Raw genomic sequence first — 19840 nt, forward strand, 5'->3', positions numbered from 1 at the left:
GAGACGATTCAAATTTTATTTGGCTTTGGGATCCCAAGTCCCAAAATATCAAAAAACATCATGTCATAACAAGAGCCCAATTAGGTCTATCTCGAAATTGAAGAAAACAAAATATTAATTACTTGACTTTTGAATAAGAAAATTTATAAAATAACCTCAATCAATTATTTAATTAAAAAAATAACATTCTCATGTATATTTAAAATTTACATGTGTATATTTGAAATATACATGAGGAGATCGTTTTCTTATAGTTGATCGATATTAAAAAATAAAATACATGTGGTTTAGTTGGTCATCTATTGCTCATCTCATCTCATCACGTATTCTTCTTACTCTACGTACATATGATAGTATAATGTTAATATCAATATGAAATTTAATTTGATGTACCCTAAATTTTTATAAAAATATTATAAAGCATAAAGGCCTAAAGTATATATTTTTTGGTTTTTGGTTATCACATAACTTTTTATAAACAAAAAATACGCAGATAAGATTACAAAAATACTCCATCAGTATATTATAAAAACTTACTTTAATAAATTTTTAGCTCATTTGTAACAACCATATCTTAATAAAATAGCCTTTTTTAATATTTATCCATATTTTTTTTAATTTTTAAAATAGCATACCATCAGTTGTATAATAATTGAATAATGTTAAGAGTACAATAAATACATGTATAACATATTTACGATAATTATATCGTGATATTTTTCTATATATTGTGAGATGTTGCTATTAGATTTTGTATTGCATTTATTACATGACTTTTGATAAATAGAATTTTTTATTGAATTTTTTGTGTTGTAAAAATTGTTATACAAATTTGGTTGTACATGTGACATTAGTCTTCTTATAAAAAAAAATAATTTTTAACAATTTTAATTGTAATATAATTTCTAGACTTTTCACACGAGTGCCAATGGACACTAGTTTTTATAAAAATGAAAAATAAAAAATTGTTATCGACTCCCAAAAAAATGTTGCGATGAACTTCAAATTGTTGGGGAATTGAGACAATTACAAGAAACATCAATTAAAAACACTTTGGCTATACCAATTTATCCATTGTTCATCGAAAAGTTGCAGCTTAATCCAAAAAAACAAGAACTCGACTGCAAGCAAATCAGACTAACATTATTGACCAATCTTTAAATCATTCACCAATGACTTTTATTATATGTTGTGTGTTTCTCTGTATGAATGCACGAGGATGGCTTTATCTCCAGGAAGATTTCTCAACTCGGTTTGTGCAAATTTATATCAAACATTTTTCGGAGGAAATATGAAAACAAGAATTCAGATATACATCTGCTAGTAGTAATCAAGAATGACAGCGGGTTTTGAGCGGACCGTCTATTTAAATGACCTACATCCACGAAAATCATCATTGATTTATCAACTTTGAGATACACAACAATATTGTACAAAAGAATTCACTCTGTTTTGCTGTGGTGCCCCAAATCTTGCCATGTAATCATACAATATGTGACGTCATATACATAAAAATTATCTTTTCAACGACGTAATAATATAATGTATATAGGACAAAATAGTGCAATCATCGCACTATCTACATTAGTGTAGCAGAAACGGTATAATAAATACACACATATAACTCAAATACAACAATGAGCTATACTGTCTCTATCTACTATCAACTACATGACTTCTTTGACTAGACACACCTAGTCATTCACCTCTATCATGTCTCAGCACTAGTCCTGTAACCTGTCCAACAGAAACAGTCTCCAAAAGATGAGCATACACAACTCACATCATCGAAATACATAACAGTTATTTTAACAACAACATAAAATATAACTGAAATCATAATAGAAATACCCCTTTTGCTGTTTCTGGACAATCAAACCATCAACAATATAAACAACATCACTTCCATGCTGCAACAACAACATCAACGATACGTCGCACCCTTACTCCGACGACAGCAATATCGTCGATCAAACAACATCAATAATACGTCGCACCCCTGCTCTGGCAACAAAAATATTGTCGATCAAACAACATCGACGATACGTCGCACCCTGCTCCGGCGACATCAATATTGTCGATCGAACAACATACATAATAAGTATCTCAATAAACGACAGCCAACAACATCAAGAATAATAAACAACAATAGATATAATATCAAATCACTAATTTTCGGCGATTTATCATCGCTCAACACAATTATATTTATCAATACTTAACAATAACAACATATGTTCGTATATCAACACGTACCTAATGATCGGGTATATATATAAAATCTGGCTACTTCTTTGGTCCTGAGGATTTTTACGTATCTAAATAATTCAACAATAATTATCAGATCATTGTTACCGTATCAACACAATCATAACAACCTCAATATACAACATTAAATATCCCAACAACAATTATTTAACAAAATATAAAACTCGATTACACATTTCATCGTTCAACAATTAATATTTTGGTATATTTAATTCACAATACTAACATCAAATACACCATGATCAATTAACTTCAAATAAGATGCTATTTTACAACATCTGTTAAAATACGAAAACTTTAAATCAACATGTAGCATATACTTCGTAGACTCAGAATATATAATCAGAATTAATAACAACTGAAAAACACATCTCCAGTTTCAATTCAACGATTAAAATATCTAATTATAATAAATTGGGAATAATTCAAAATAACACATGTATAATATTCACTTCTTCGTTAAAATCATACATTATTCAATAATCTTCAATTTCTGTATGATTTAACCATTTATCATATTTATTCCAAAAATTGACGAATTTCAAATATCATAAAAAATTATAAAATTTATGCCTCAAATCGAAGATATCGTGTCAAAGATTCCAGAATTAAAGTCGGTTCGTCGATTGAATAAACTGATAAGTCGCAAGATCGAAAAGAAAATTCAAAACTGTATTATTTCTTTTCTCTCATCTCTGCCACACCTCTCTGTTCAAATGTCTTGTGTTGTTGTGAAATTTATACAGCCTTTTTATTAAACATTATATTATATTATATAATAAAATAGCATAATATAATATAATATATTTAACATTTTTAACAACGATATATCCGTTTGGACCAGCCAAACGATCAAATTTTCCAAAACTCAGAATACAACACTTCTATATTTTTGAGTTTTCTACGTCATCTCCAAATCAAATCATTTGAACTTCTTATGTTCAAGATATGTCATATTTCATTCTTTGAAATTCGTTAATTATTTTGTAATATCACATTACTAAATCAACATATTGTGATATTTACTTCAGGCATTACGCTTGCATTCTCTCAATTTCAAGAATAATAGCTCTCTTGAATCTCTGTGACATTGCTTTCAATCTCTCAGTCTCCCGTAGTAAGCAAATTCTTGTGTATGTGTCTATCTATCAGTTACATCTTTCATGTCACTATTTTATTTGTTTTTTGTGAGACTTCTCACAGATTTTTATTTGTGAGACAGGTCAACTCTGTCTATATTTACAATAAAAAAATAATATTTTTTCATGGATGACCCAAATAAAAGACTCGTCTCACAAAATTGACCAAGAAGACCATCTGACAAGAGTTTTTGTGTTTAACTTTGGTTAATTATCAGAGTTACTCTGATGCCCGTGTAATCAATTGTGATGTGGATTGGGTTTGTTCAACTGTTGATACGACCAACATAATTGATTCTTGATCGTCTTAACTCAAGCTGACAAAAGTTGGCTCTAGTTAGATTTAGTGACGCATAGGTTTGCATATGTGTATTGTTAGAATATATTATTATTAAATCTCAATGGTAGATTGTTCATTTTAATCTTTTTGTGTTTACCCTAGCTATATATACTTAATTCTTTGTATTTTTTATCAGTCAGTTCACAATACTGCGACTTGAGTTTTCACCCACTCTCTGTTTCTTCATAGTATCAGAGCCTCTATCTCATTGATTTGTCAATTGTAGAGAAAAACTGTTAATCTCATCCACATATTTCGAGGATCGAACTATCTCATGGATCTGTATTCGTACAATTTCTGTGATCAGAGCATGACCATACATTTTTTCAAAGCCTCTATCTCATGGATATGTGTTCATACAACTTTTCATTCGTATAGTTTCTCTTTGGTAATCACGTACTATTTCTTCGCTGCATTGTGTTTTGTTTTATTCGTTCGATTTTGTTTGGTTTTGCCATCATGGATACTCGTAAAGACGATTCTATTCAGTCGATTAGTGTTCAATTGGATGGAAAAAATTATTCGTATTGGGGTCATGTTATGAAGAATTTCTTGCGGGGAAAATCGATGTGGGGCTATGTCACAGGTGTGTGAGACAAGCCTATAGACCAGACGAACCCTGATTATGCTGCAACATTGGATGTTTGGGAGGCAGATAATTCGAAGATTATTATGTGAATTAATAATTCTGTTGCGCACTCAATAGGTGCTCAATTGGCAAAATATGAGACCGATAAGGAGGTTTGGGATCATCTGGCACACTTGTATACACAATCTAATTTTGCCAAACAATATCGATTGGAGACAGATATTTGTGCCCTTCAGCAGAAATATATGAGCATCCAAGATTTTTATTCTACCATGTCGACATTCTGGGATCAATTGGCATTAACAGAATCTGCAGAATTGTGAGCATTCACATCTTATATTGCTCGGAGAGAAGAAGCTTGGTACAATTTTTGATGGCACTTCGGAATGATTTTGAGGGTCTGTGTGGGACGATTCTTCATCGCAACCATCTTCCTTCTGTTGACTCGGTTGTAAGCGAATTGTTAGCTGAAGAGATTCGTCTTAAGTCTCACGTTGATAAAGGGACAATCTCAATTACACCACCATCTGTCTTTACAGCTCCTCAACGACCTCAAGCTAATCACCAAAACAGGTCAAGGACGAAGGTTTTTCAAGATGAGCATGCTTTTGTAAAGAAAAGGGTCACTAGAAAGCTCAATGCCCACTATTGTTCAGTATAGGAAAAGCCTAGCCGCAACAGCAACAACAATAACCACAGAACACTCCATGGAAACCACAGCAGCAACATCAGCCATCTCATAACACTCCATGGAAACCTGATAATCCATCAAACCAGTGGACATATCGACCACTTTAGTCTAGCAATGCAATGGCTGCACCGTCTTTGGATCCATATTTGTTTGAGCAGTTTCAACAGTTCCTCGCTTCACAGCCTCATGCTATGTCAGCTTCTTCACATATATGTTTGTCATCCTCTGCCACTTCAGGTATATTTTCGTCCATCTGGGTCTTGGATTCTGGAGCATCTCACCATATGTCTCCTGATTTGTCTTCTTTTGCTTCTTTGTCTCACAGTTCTTCCATTGAAATTGTGACTGCTGATGATACAACGATGCCACTAGTAGGCGTTGGTTCTCTTGTTACGTGTTCTATCTCTTCCTGATGTATACCTTCCCAATCATACACTTAATCTTGTTTCGCTCAGTCAATTATGTGAGTGTGGATACTTAGTCTACTTCTCTTCTTCAAATTGTTATGTGCAGGACCCGCGATCCCAGAGATTGATTGGGACAGGCCGTAGACAGGGGGACCTTATTTTTTGGATTATCTCAGAGTACCAGATGTTGCATCATCTAGTGTGGATCTATCTTCTTTTCGCTTGAGTCGGTCGTCTTAGGATTTTTATTTATGGCATAATTTTCTAAGCCACGTTTCTATGTCTCATTTGCAATTTTTAGCGTCTACAGGAGCACTAAGAACTTTGAAAAGTCATGATATTTCTGATTGTAGTAGTTGTAAACTGGAAAAAATTTCGACTTTACCTTTTTATAAAAGTCTTTCTTTTTCTTCTACTCCTTTTGATCTTGTTCATTCAGATGGGGACCATCTCCTGTTCTCACGAAGGGGGGGGGGGGGGGGGGGGTTCAAGATATTATGTTTCTTTTATTGATGATTGCACTCGTTATTGTTGGATTTATCTGATGAAACATATGTTTGATTATCTTGATATTTTAAATGATTTTAAAGCTCTTGTGAAAAATCAACATTCAGCTGTCATCAAGTGCTTTCATTGTGATTTGGGGGGTGAATACACTTCTAATGATTTTTCTTGTTTTCTTTCTTTTGATGGCACAATAAGTCAAACCTCGTGTAGAGAAACCACTGAACAAAATAGTGTTGCAGAAAGAAAACATAGACATATTGTTGAAACAACTCGCTCTTTCTTACTGTCTTCTAATGTTCCTAGTGTATTTTGGGGTGAATTAATTCTTACTGTTGTTCACGTGATCAATAGAATTCCAATTTCACACAATTTAGGTTTGTCACACTTTGAAAAATTGTATGGTCATGCTCCTGATTATTCTTTCATGTGATCAATAGAATTCCAACTTCACACAATTCAGGTTTGTCACCCTTTGAAAAAATGTATAGTCATGCTCCTGGTTATTCTTTATTTCGTTTCTTTGGTTGTGCTTGTTTTGTTCTCCGACCACAGAGTGCAATAAGTTGTCCCCACATTCTGCTCTCTATGTTTTTATGGGTTATGATATTGCTAAAAAAAGATCTTGTTGTTTTGATCCAATTAGTCAAAATTGTATGTCTCTCGTCATGTTGTGTTCCTTGAACATGTTCCTTTCTTTTCTATACATGTTAGTTCGCATAATATGACACGTGCAGATCTTATTCGTATTGACCCTTTCACCTCCGACACCGACGAGACCTTGCCCACGACCACACCCGAGACTCCTGCTCCTCAAATCCCCCTACGACAACCCAATCATCTCATGGCATTGCGGATAATCCTCCACTCTATCAGTCCACTCGCGTTCGTAAGTCTATTGAACTACCTGATTTTGCTTAATCGTGTTATTCTAGCTCTTTCACTTCATTTGTTGCCTCTGTTCATCGGCTCTATGAGCCTTTATCCTGTTGCGAAGCTGTTAGTAATCCACTTTAGTAAAAGCTATGGCTGAGGAACTGACTGTTCTTCATCAGACTCATACATGGGATTTGGTTCTATTACCACCAAGAAAGCACACCATTGGCTGTCTTTGGGTCTACAACATAAAACCAAATATGATGGATCTATTTAACGATGCAAAGCACGTCTTGTTGTTAAAGGTTACTCTCATAAGCATGGCATGGATTATGAGAAAACATTTGCCCCGTTGCTAAAATGACGACAGTTCGTACTCTAATTGTTGTTGCTTCTGCTCGTCGATGGAAAATCTCTCAAATGGATGTCAAGAATGCCTTCTTAAATGGTGATCTTCACGAAAAACTTTTTATGGATCTTCCTCCTGGTGTTGCTCACCAACCTGGTGAAGTTTGTAGAATTCGTAAGGCTCTTTATGATCTGAAACAAGCTCCTCGTGCTTGGTTCGAGAATTTTTTTATAGTGATTACTTCGCTTGGGTTTATTCCTAGTCATCATGATTCCGCATTATTTGTCAAGTGTACTCGTGCAGGTCGTATACTTCTGTCTTTATATGTTGATGACATGATAATCACTGGTGATGATATTGATGGTATTGAGGCTTTGAAGTCTGAGCTAGCTCGCTGCTTTGCTATGAAGGACTTAGGTTTGCTACGTTACTTTTTAGGAATTGAGGTTGCCTATTCTCCAAAAGGTTATCTTTTATCCCAGTCAAAGTACATAGCAGATCTGTTTGAGCGTGCACGTCTAACTGATAACATGATAGTGGATACTCCTCTTGAGACCAATGCTCGGTACTCTCCGTCGGATGAACCTCATTTGCCAGATCTTACTTTATATCGTATTATTGTTGACAGCTTGGTTTATCTCACTGTGACTCGTCCAGATATTACTCATGATGTTCATATAGTAAGTCAGTTTGTCATTGCACAAACTACAGTTCATTGGGCTGCTATTCTTCGCATTCTTAGGTATCTTCGGGGCACTCAGTTTCAAAGTCTTTTGTTTCCTTCTTAGAGCTGCATGCATACTTTGATGCTGATTGGGCTGTCGATCCCATGAATCATAAGTCAACCACTGGCTTTTGTATTTTTCTTGGAGATTCTCTTATCTCTTGGAAAAGTAAGAAACAAGTTTTATCTATAGATCTTCCACCGAAGCCGAGTATCGTGCTATGGCTTCAACCCCCTGCGATATTGTTTGGTTACATTGGTTTCTTGTGGATTTCTTATCTTTCTTCGTCATCCTACTTCGTTATATTGTGATAATTAGAGTGCAATTCAGTTTTTCACGAGAGAACTAAGCACATTGAGATCGATCTGTTTTAGAATTGAAAATATATTTTACTTTATTAAATTATTATTTTATCTAATATAATAGTTTTTAAGTTAAGATAGATCAATTCTATCACTTATTCGATTGGTAATTAATAGCTTTCAAAGTGTCATCACAATATCATGTTTTATAAAAATTGTACCATATTGGTTAAAAAAATTTGTACCATATTTCCAAGAAAATTGATTTCATTTCTCATTGACTGGTGCAGTCTTTGTTCTAGGGTTTTTTTTTAAAAATAATATTATTCTAAAAAGTATATATTAAAATATAACAAAATTTGAGGTGTTATAAAAATATTACAATCCGGAAATCAGATTCCCGGATTCAATTAAATTTTTTAAAAAATTAACACTCACGGATTCTTAGAATCCGTGAGCTCCCCTTCTTTAAATGAGGTGCGCACCTCCTCATTAATCACCGTGAGCTCCCCTTCTTCCACCGAGCATCCTTTTCCTTATTTTTCTTTCGTTCGCCAAGCCCCGAGCATCCTCCTTTTCCTTATTTTTCTTTCGTTCGCCGAGCCCCGAGCATCTTTCCAGCACCCATCTTCAGAAGTTTCCATTTATTCATTAGCGTAAGTCTTCAGTATTTTTTCAAAATATTAAGAGGTAACGATATTATTTTTGTTTATTATATTTATTATTGTTCGTTAATTATAGTAGTTTTAAGTAATAACAATAGTTATAATATTAATTGTATTATTGAAATTATAATACTATAATTTAGAATTTTTGCATTACCGAACACTTTATGAACGCATCATAGTAGTTTTAAGTAATAAAAATTATAGTACTTAATTTAATTACGAAAAATATAATATTAATTGTATTATTGGAATTAGTTGTAATATAAATTATATTATTGGAATAATTATAATATTAATTGTATAGTAATAACTATATAATTATAATATTGGAATAATTATAATATTAATTGTATAATTGTATAATAACGAACGCATCACGTAATAATTGTAATAGTAATTATATTATTGAAATAATTATAATATTAATTGTAAAATAATAACTATACTTAATTTAATTACAATAAATGTATACATTTTATAACTATTACTAATGTATTTATTATAATAACTATTACTAATGTATTTATTGTAATTACATGTTATACTTTTTATAATAAATAACTATTACTAATGTATACATTTTATAACAAATTATTACTATTAATAAATAACTATTACTTACTAATGTATATGTTTTATAACTATTACTATACTTAATAATAATTATTACTAATGTATTTATTATATTTATTTGTTACGTTTTATGAAGTATTATTGATTTTTAAAAGAAATTATTTAATTTACAGTAATTAGTTTTATTACCAATTTGTCATCAACATATAAGTTTTCTTTTTCGATCCGGAAATTGCAAATAAATTTCGTTTACTATAAAATATGTAGTTAAATGTTGTTGATATAAAATATAATATTTTTTAACTAATGATTTTTTGTTTGCAAGATGGCTGAAAATACGGATAATGTCTTGTATTTGCGGGGTAGACACACATCAAATAATATCAACACTGAAAACATGGATGCAATAATTCCGCCACGCCGGTCTGACAAATGTCTTTGGAGATTGCTTAATGCTGGGATTCAACTACGTGTCCGCCTATGTCTTGCACGCATGGGCTTCTATGGTGTCATTCAGTGTGGTCCTATTAAATATTATGATAATCATTTGCTTACAGCCATTGTTGAGAGATGGCGTCGTGAAACACACACATTTCACCTTACCGTGGGCGGGGCAACAATCACCCTGCAGGACATTGCCATTATTTGGGGGTTGAATATTGATGGCATTCCCATCACTGGTGTAGATACCGTGTACAACAAACATACCTTACAACAGCGTTGCGCTACTTGGTTGGGTTTTACGCCTACATATTCTCAGATTAAAGGCGCACATCTTTATCTTACTTGCTAGACAATTGCCTAAATAATATGATTAATGATTAAAGCACTGAAGAGGACGTGGCACAATATTCCCGTTGTGTTGCATTAATGATCATTGGTGGATGTATATTTTCGGACTCGGAAGGTGCTGCTGTGAAACTTTTGTATTTGCAGTTTCTTGAGGACATAGATTTAGTGAATACGTATAGCTGGGGTTCTGCTGTGTTGGCATAGCTTTATAGAGAGTTGTGCGACACATCAATGAGATTAAAGGTTGATTTGTGTGGCCCTGTTCAGATATTGCAGGTATTTTTACACTTCTACGGTCATTATATTTGTTGTACTTATTTTTTCTTATGATTTGACTATTTTTGTTGTATGTTATTGCAGATTTGGGTGTGCTCTAGAATTACTCTTCTTTGCCCTGATGGCTGATAGAGCGCAACAGGTATCTATTTCAGAAGAGCAGGCTGCGGATGTGCTTCAGGGTCTACCATTCCCACCATACGGCGCACGGTACTCATAAGAAATAATTAACATTTATTATTATTATTTTGTTCTTTAGTTTTAATGAAAATATTGTGTACTTTTATAAATTGCAGGTGGAGACGCGGATTCTCTTGGATACACACGGCCCATCATTCGGTCCGTATAATGAGGGATATGCTTGACAGGATGGTAGAAGGGCAGGTAGATATATAAATTAGTTGTTTAGAGTTTGAAATTTTTTACAAATTCAGTCTGAATTATATATTATCAACTTTTTAATCTTTTTTTCATTTTATTTGCTTCAGTTTATATGGACTGTTTATGATATGGAGTCCCTGGAGGTTGGCAGAATTCTTGATGGAAATAGAATTCATCTATGTCGGTCGGCATGCGCATTGATCAATTTTCATATAGTTGAGATGCATTGACCAGAGCGGTGTCTCCGACAGTTTGTAATGCGTCAGGGTATTCCGCCACCTGCTACTAACTTCGACAATTTCCATAAACTGACTCGACAAGGCCGGAACAACTTTGATTAGGCGAAATATCACAAAGATTTTGTAGAAATATGGAATGACAGATATAATTTTGTGATTGGTGGGGATTATGTCATACCTGGTACACCCGCCATCACAGTGGACTATGTTGGTTGGTATCATCGCATTTCAAAAATAGTGCTCTCGCCGCCAGTGGTACCTTCGAACATCATGGGCTACCATCTTGTCGATGCAAACTACCGACATTTTATCATAAGACATGTTCAATTTATCTACATATGTACGTAAATTTAATTTATTGTATTAAATATATGTTACATAACATATGCATCTATGTCACAGACACACCCAGATCCGATGAAATATCCACCGATGTGGACAGGAAATGAGTTTGAACCTGGACCATCATCTTCAAATATAGCATACACTACTCCGCTAGTGGTTTCAAGCTTTCCATCGTATGACGCTGGTTACTACGCACCATTTGCTGGTAGTTTTACACAATTTTTACAAAGTGACTTTCGACCGGGTATGCATGAGATTCGCCCTACTTTTAACACGTCGCCCATACCATTTCAACAATATTCTGATATAGAAGGGTATGAGGTTGGTGGGAACATTGTCGATACCAGTACATCTGCAGCCCAAACAAGTACGCATGGAGATGCTGAACATGTGTTAGGTCGTGGACGTAGAGTAATCAGAAGACCACCGTGTGGCACTGGGGAGCATCGTTACCATAATCATTAACTCTTTATTTTAATTAGAAGTTGTTGCTGCAACATATTTTTTCAACACTCGTATACAATTTTTGTTTTATTGACTATTTTAAAATGTAGAATGTATTGATTATGATTTATTATTATTTTACTAATAAATTTACGGATAAAATTATAGTAATGAAAGAACATAAGTATAATGGCTAAATCAAGTCAAATAAGTAAACACACTTGATATTAAAACAACTTCATAACAATACAACACTAAATTGTCATAACAATACAATACTGTTTTGTAAAATCTTCGTCACAAACATAAGTATTAGGCACCATAACTCGATCTTCTCACCGGCACCTACCTGCAATTAACATGAATTATTAATAAATACAAAATTTTAATACACAAATATAAAAATAACGTACAATACGTTATTGTAGATCTTTTACCTCCCACGATGTCTCTCCCTCGATGATGGCTGGTCCATCTCGTTTCTTATGCGTGTCCTGCGATCTCTACCAGCCTGACTCCTTTGTCGACGAACACTATTGTGTTGTAATTGGAATGTAGGTTCATCCCAATATTATTCATCATGAATATGGTAGAATCTTCCATCGTATGTGTTCACGTATTCGGTCAGTGTAAACCATGGTTGTACAAGCTGTGCGGGATTCAAACCAAACCATTTTGCTGCACATATAACATGTGAACAAGGAATTCCAAATATTGTGAATTTACCACATGTGCAATCACGCGTAGAAATGTTGACAGCTTGTACGTGATGTTGACGACTTGGTCTTCCTCCTGTCGCGACGGATGCTTTTTTATCCCTTTGGTCAAATCTTACAACTCGATGTTCAATTGACTTTTTTGACCACATATCAAATTTAGAGTACGCATAGTCGGTCCATGGTTGATTTTTTTCCAGCATCTTATCACTTTGCGATCGTCGTTGAATGAAATAGTGCACGCATCGCCATCGTTGTAATGTCAGCTCCACTATTGCAGTTATTGGAAGACGTCGAACCCCTTTCAATACACAATTAATACACTCAGACATGTTCGTCGTCATTATCCCTCGTCTCCATCCCCCATCATGAGCCAATGATCATTTTTCTTTTGGAATGTTTGACAAATAGATGAAAGCTGCTGCATTATTTGTTCTAATTGCCTCCATTGTCGCATTAAATTTTGCTACTTGGTGTTGTATCCCTGCTTCCCAACATAAGTCTTTCAATTGAATGTTTTTGAACTTACTGTTGAAATTAGAGCAAACATGCCTCAAACAAAAACGATGAATACCACGAGGAGGCTTGAAGTCAGGGAGATCTTGCACTGCACTTGTTATACCCGCATGTCTATCAGATATAAAGCACACACCATTACACCCTCTGGTAACATGTCATGCAACATTAGTGAGGAATCAATGCCAAGACTTATAATTCTCTTCATCAACAAGCGCAAATGCTAGCGGCAAAACCTGGTTATTGGCATCCAAAATTACTGCTATGAGTAGTTTGTGCTTATATTTGGTGTACATATGGGTACCGTCTACGCTGATTATGTTGCGACAATGTCGAAAACCATCTACACATGGTTTGAAGGCCCAAAACACAAAATTCAAAATTTTATGTGGATGGTCATTTGGTCGAAGATGCTTCCATTATACAATAGTTCCTGGATTGTACTTCGACAAAGCTCCCATATATTTAGGAAGAAAAGTTACAGAGCTTTCCCATTTGCCATAGATTACCTTCACTGCGCGTTTCAAACTCTGCCATGCCTTAGCATACGATATATCATACCCATATTTTCCTTTAACACTTTCTCGCACATATTTGATCTCGTATGCAAGATCACAACGCACGATTCCCAAAAGTATACTGGCTATCATGTTTACGTCAAGGTTGTGGTGATCTATACCGACTTGGGTAGACATGAATGTGTGATCATCACCATATTTTGTGATCATGAAGTAGCCTAAACTTTTTCTGAACGATGCTCGAAGTCCCCACCCACAGTCGCCACCTTCGGACCAGTTCTTGCATTTGACCTTCCAAATTGTCGGAGAACTTTGGACAACGATATATTCACGTCTCAAAACCCGAACAGAAAAATCCTTCACTGAAGCTATTAAATCACTTTTGCTCTTAAAAACCATTTTTACACCGAGCTCTGGCCTTTCAGGATTGTAAAAGTTTGTTCGTGAAGAAGAAGGAATACCAAATGAATATGGAATTTGTTCGTCGTAGACTTCATTGAAAAATTGGGGAATTTCACGTAAATGTTGCTCTGGTGCAATAGGAATGTTCTCTGTCATTGTTGCTCCAGACATTAACACACGCGCCGATGTCCCTTCATTTGCATTCTCAACATGATGATCATCTTCTCCGTCACTTGATGTAGCATAAAAATCATCATCGCTATTCATGACGTGATGCAAACTGTCCCCAAATAAATCATCTTGCTCATCCATGTGTTCTGTAATTGGGGCGGGAATATTTGCAGCCTCAGCAGAACTATCAAAATGTCTGACATTTGTGGTATTTTCTTCCGGAGCCGATGAATTTAAATCCAATTGGCCTGTTCTACTAGAACCTCATGCAACATCAACTCCTGATGGAACCGTGATATGATGATCCCAACCCCCTGAGGTAAAATCCAATTCTCGTGTTCTATTCATCCCCCATGCATAGTCTTCTTCAGTGTGAGCCGTGATATGGTGATCCCAAGGACCAGTGTCGATCCCAGAGTAGGTCTGAGCTGACTGTTCATCGACGTGATACATAGAAGGTCTCGCTTCATTCAAACCTACTGTTCCCAAACCTTGCGTTATTAGTGGCATGACTGCATCAAAATCGTAATCACTTACGTTCTGTAACAATGACGATGAATCAACATACAAGTACATGCAATCCAGTGTCGGCAACTCAAACATAAATTGTAGACTATCATCATCTGTGATATAGACATGCTCTTCAATGTAACGAGACAACGAGCTATAACAATATTTCGTTGACAATTTGATGCAGAATTTTGATGGGTCGATCTCCAGCTTGCGATGCACATAATTCACAAATTGAGAAAATGTAGTAGAGCGAGGGATTTTAATGGGCCTGGTCGCGAGAATACTATATCCAACCTTACCATCTTCAATAATGACATAGCCACCTACGTAAAGTAAGGTCCTGACAGTATCCATGTCTGTGAGAAATATAAAACATAATTAATATTAAAAATATAAAATATAAAAAAATTATATAAAATAGTATAATGCAACCGAAAAAAATTATAATTACATTAATACAACATAAATAATACAATTAAAATATAAAAAATTATTGAAATTACCTTTTCAAATGTCGTTGTACGGAATTTGTAATTAAATGAGCTACCGGAGTTTAATATCTGCAATAAAGTACAAACATTATCAGATATAATATACATAAAACAATTCAATATAGAAAGAAAAACAGAGATTAGACTTAGACTCGGCGCAATTCTCCCAAATTCTGTTACTCAGCACAATTCTCCCAAATCAAATTCTGAATTGCTGAGACTCGGCGCAATTCTCTAAAATTCTGATATTCGACAGGAAACTATCAAATCAAATCAGGAATTCTGATAATCACACGATCGACGCAATTTATAAAGGGAGGAGAATCACGGATTCCTTATAACTAACAAAAAATACCACGGAGTGAAGAAAAAAAAGAGCTGCGCAAGAAGAATACCGAAAACTTGAGCTGAAGGACTGATGAATTCACCAAATACTCGGTGCAATTTTATTACATATTTTTTAAAATTGTTTTGTATATAACCACACAAATTAATTTGACAATAAAAATTAATATAATTTACTTATATTAAACTTTTAAGTAAGTTATTTCAAAATATATAGTTGGATAAAAATATTTTAATTAGAATTATCAATTTCTTATATTACTTTGCATTAACATAAACATATTTATAACATTATATAAATTATATTAAAGTGACCAAAGTTATAGAGTAACTAAACACTATTTCATATATAAATTTTTATAAATTTTTTTAAAAAACGTAACAAAATATTTTATAATTTTATTAGTATTAAGTACAATAATATTAACTCATTCTTATATTAAATTAAATTAATTATATTAAAAATACTAACCTTGAAATATTTCAAAAATCACAATATCATATTTATTATTTTTTTAATATTCCAACTATTTTTTAATATCGCGAATAATATTAAAAATATACTATTTAATTAAATTATACTTAATCATATAATATTAGTGAACAAAATTATAATTACATTAATATAATATAAATAATACAAACAAAATATTAAAAAAATTACTTAAATTACCTTCTCAAACGTAATTATGCGGAACTTGTAATAATATCAACGGACGGTGCTAATATCTGAAATAAATGACAAATATTATCAAAAAAATTACACAAAAGAAAATATTACTTCTTAATATATAATTATAATATTATCAACGAAATTAAACATTAACTCTTGATATATCTTCAAATGAAAAGGATGATAAAATCAACAAATAATATTAATACAAGGTCGAAGTAGAAAAGATTAATTTTGCTCATATGAATCGGATGAATGCGAGAATGATTACGAGGAACACATATATTCGATAGATGAAATGAAAAGGGAATACACGCTATTTAAAGGAGAAGATCATTTCTATTTAAAGTGAGGAAAACACGGAGTGGACACGGATTCTTTGAATCCGTGCCCCACTTCTTTTTTTTTTTTTTTTAATTTTTTTTTAAATAAGTCAGAATCCGGTGCAGTGAAATGCGGATTATACTAGTTTTGTAAACCCTTTCATTTTGTAACATTTTTATAATGATTTTTTTAATTTATAATATTTTTTTAAAAAAGCCCTTTGTTCTAGGTGACTGCATAATATTATATATAATTCAGCATTAATTTATTATATAAGAAGATTGTCCCGTTGAAAAAGTTGATTGTTTTTTTTTGCTTTTTGTCTAAGATCTTCCACCGTACTCGTAGCATAATATTGAACATAAAGTTGGGAAATTCGATCGATTAACACACTCTAGCACTAAAAAAAAATTAATATTAGCGACGGTTTTTTTTTTCGTCGTTAAAACCTTCGTTAATCAGCGACGGACCTTAAAACCATCCGAAAAGTCACCGTTGCCTTCCTATTGCGACGATTTTGACTTAAAGTTAGCGATGATTTTGAACAGATTTAGCGACGGACTTTAAAACTGTCCAAAAAGTCACAGTCACCTTCCTATTGTGACAGTTTTGACTAAAAATTAGCGACGGTTTTGAACAAATAAACCATCGCTAATTAGCGATTATTTTTGAGATAAACCGTTTTTAAATGACAATAGTTTTGGTTAAAACCGTCGGATGGTTCGATAACAGCTTTCTTTTTTGTAGTATACGCACATGTGTGATTCATGTGACATATATGAATCCCTCAGTTATATGAAAACTACTGACTTAATTGATCATTTGGGTATATCAGGTGAAAATGGCAGCAATCGCATTTTTATGATTATATAATATAATGTGAATAATATATGCATGTAGCTCCTAGAGGTGTTCGAGTCGGTGAAGTAGGCGAGCAGTTTACCAATGGTGGAATTCGATTCCCCTACCAATATTTTCTCTGGCGAGTCTGTCGTACATTGTTTGTCCAATGCAGTTTACGTAGCTAGCGTGATTTGCAAACTATTGATTTATCAAATATAAATCGAAAAATAATAGTTGCGAGTTCCATCGTCATACAAATATATATAAATGTACATGGGTATGTAATATATGTTGCATGTATGTATAAAAGGGGAAAATAATGACTACAAGTAATATATAATTATCCTCAAAGGTAGGAATGTAATTAACATTATTCTTGAGACGCTAGTTTGACGGTGATTGAAGAGGATAATGAGAATATACTTAACATATACTATTCTCAATAATGCATGGACATGTGCAAGCTCATCGAATAATAATCTTCTTGGTTGCGTTTAGATAGATATATTTATAACGATGAATTTCAAATTATTAGACTTGTTTAAATGAGATAATTCTATTGAATTTCAAATTCACTCTGTATCATGTTAAACACAACGATAAATATGATGAATTTCAAATACACTCAAAATTGATGTCATTTAAAATCCATTTTCCAAATCAAATCATTTCCTATAAATCAAACCAATCAAAGTGCAACCTTAAATTTTAATAATCCGTCATGAGATTCTTTAGTATAAATTATGGGATCGTCAATTAGTACCAAGTTTAATATCATCTATCATTATCTTAGTTAGATATCATTTTATATATATAGGAATATTATTGTATTTTGCATCTAAATTTGAGGTTGTATAAGCTTTTTATTTTAAAAATAAAGGAGTTAAATGCCAATTAATAATTTACATTGATATCCCAGGGATGAACCCATCAAGATCAGGTAACCCATCAAGATCCGGCCCAAACCCTTGGCTCATCCCAAGCTCAAATGGAAGACAGGCCCATCAAGGACCCATGTATTCTCCTATAAATACCAGGTTTGAGCGTATGATATGACATTCAATATATTGTTTTCAGCAGCACCCTTAGCTGCTCCCCCCATATATCCTCAGTCTCTGACTTGAGCGTCGGAGGGGCTACGCCAGGACACCCTCCTGGCCCCCTCCTAACGATCTTATTTGTGATTTCAGGCTCAGGGTAATTTCGAAACCTGCGTCTGAATTAGTGACACTTGCTGGAATCGGACCCTAAATTTCCCGTGAGTATCATACATATATTATTAAAATTAAAAAAATAGAGTAACTAACTTCGAATCGTATGATTGTTGACAAACCAAAAAGACTCATCTTCTAAAATTATAAAAAAAAATTCTTTTATTTAATAAAAATATCATAAAATCTTATTTTAGTAAATTTATGTCTCAAGTGCACGCATGTGAAGAAAAGAAAGTATAAAGTTTTTTTAAAAACTTTTTAAAAAGAGTGAAAAAAAATAAAGCAAATCCCACAAATTAGCCGATGTGTTTTTACAATTTGAAACTTATCTTTTCAACCACCTTTCCTATATTTTGAGGGCCAAATAGAAATTACACATTTTTATAGAAAACTGATTTTTAAAGGGCTTATTAACCGTATTTGAGGCAAACCGCAAAAAAATACCAAACAATTTTTCGAAAAATCTCTTGCATTATAATATAGTAATAGATAATCATATATCGTTTTTTAAAATATTGTATATTTACACTGTGTTATTTATAGATATATATTTTTTATATAATGAGCACTCATTGTGAACATTTATATGAATATTAACTAAGGCAGTGATCAGTGGCGAAGCCAGAAATATGGCTTCGTCCCGGCTAAAATTTTAAACTTTATATTTTTTAATATATTAAATTGATATACCCGTACTAATATTATATTATTCCAAAATTATATGAAATTTACATATAATTTTTTTTTAAAAAAATTGGGTCACCCGGGCTAGCCCGGGTATAGGAGCCTTTGGCTCCGCCCTTGGCAGTGACGTCCACCTACGGAATACACCATGTCAAAATTATATATATACTTCTTTATTAAGTTTGAGACAACTAGAGTAATTAATTTTGATATCATGGTCTATTTTAATAATTATATATATTAATAAAATGTTAAAATTTTAATGTAAGTTATATATGTAATTCATCAAATAGAGTCATTGTTTCTTGAGGTTTAAGTTATATATTCAATTATTAGTGGTGTCATTTTTTTATTTTTTTATTTTTCAATTTATATATCAAAATTACAGTGTAATCCATAACTATTTCTTATAATTATATTTTGATCCTCATTTAAATATAAATCAAATAAATTATAAAAAATATTATACAAACATGAAAATAGTGTGTTGTACACAATCTTACAAAACTCATTAGTGGTTTT

General features: G+C 33.0%; 1 protein-coding gene across 5 annotated transcripts; it reads right to left on the minus strand.

Moving 5' to 3' along the window:
* Positions 1-10653: 10653 nt before the first annotated feature.
* LOC142528233 (uncharacterized) lies at positions 10654-16359 on the minus strand. 5 transcript variants are annotated; one of them, XR_012815676.1, is made up of 3 exons: positions 15248-15900; positions 13277-15100; positions 10654-10752 (listed from the first exon to the last, which is right to left on the minus strand). XR_012815676.1 is itself a non-coding variant. In XM_075633262.1 (3 exons), exon 3 carries the CDS (start codon positions 14370-14372, stop codon positions 13560-13562), a length of 813 nt encoding a protein of 270 aa, XP_075489377.1. In that variant the 5' UTR covers positions 14373-15100; positions 15248-15477; positions 16254-16359; the 3' UTR covers positions 12371-13559. The 5 variants fall into 5 exon arrangements, 4 of the variants coding, with proteins under 4 accessions (XP_075489377.1, XP_075489379.1, XP_075489378.1 ...); XM_075633262.1 differs by lacking the exon at positions 10654-10752 and adding an exon at positions 16254-16359 and having other exon boundaries at positions 12371-15100; positions 15248-15477; XM_075633264.1 differs by lacking the exon at positions 10654-10752 and having other exon boundaries at positions 12371-15100; positions 15248-15304; positions 15388-15900.
* Positions 16360-19840: the final 3481 nt, after the last annotated feature.

The sequence above is a fragment of the Primulina tabacum genome, chromosome 16 (genome assembly GCF_025594145.1).
Source record: "Primulina tabacum isolate GXHZ01 chromosome 16, ASM2559414v2, whole genome shotgun sequence".
Classification (NCBI taxonomy): domain Eukaryota; kingdom Viridiplantae; phylum Streptophyta; class Magnoliopsida; order Lamiales; family Gesneriaceae; genus Primulina; species Primulina tabacum.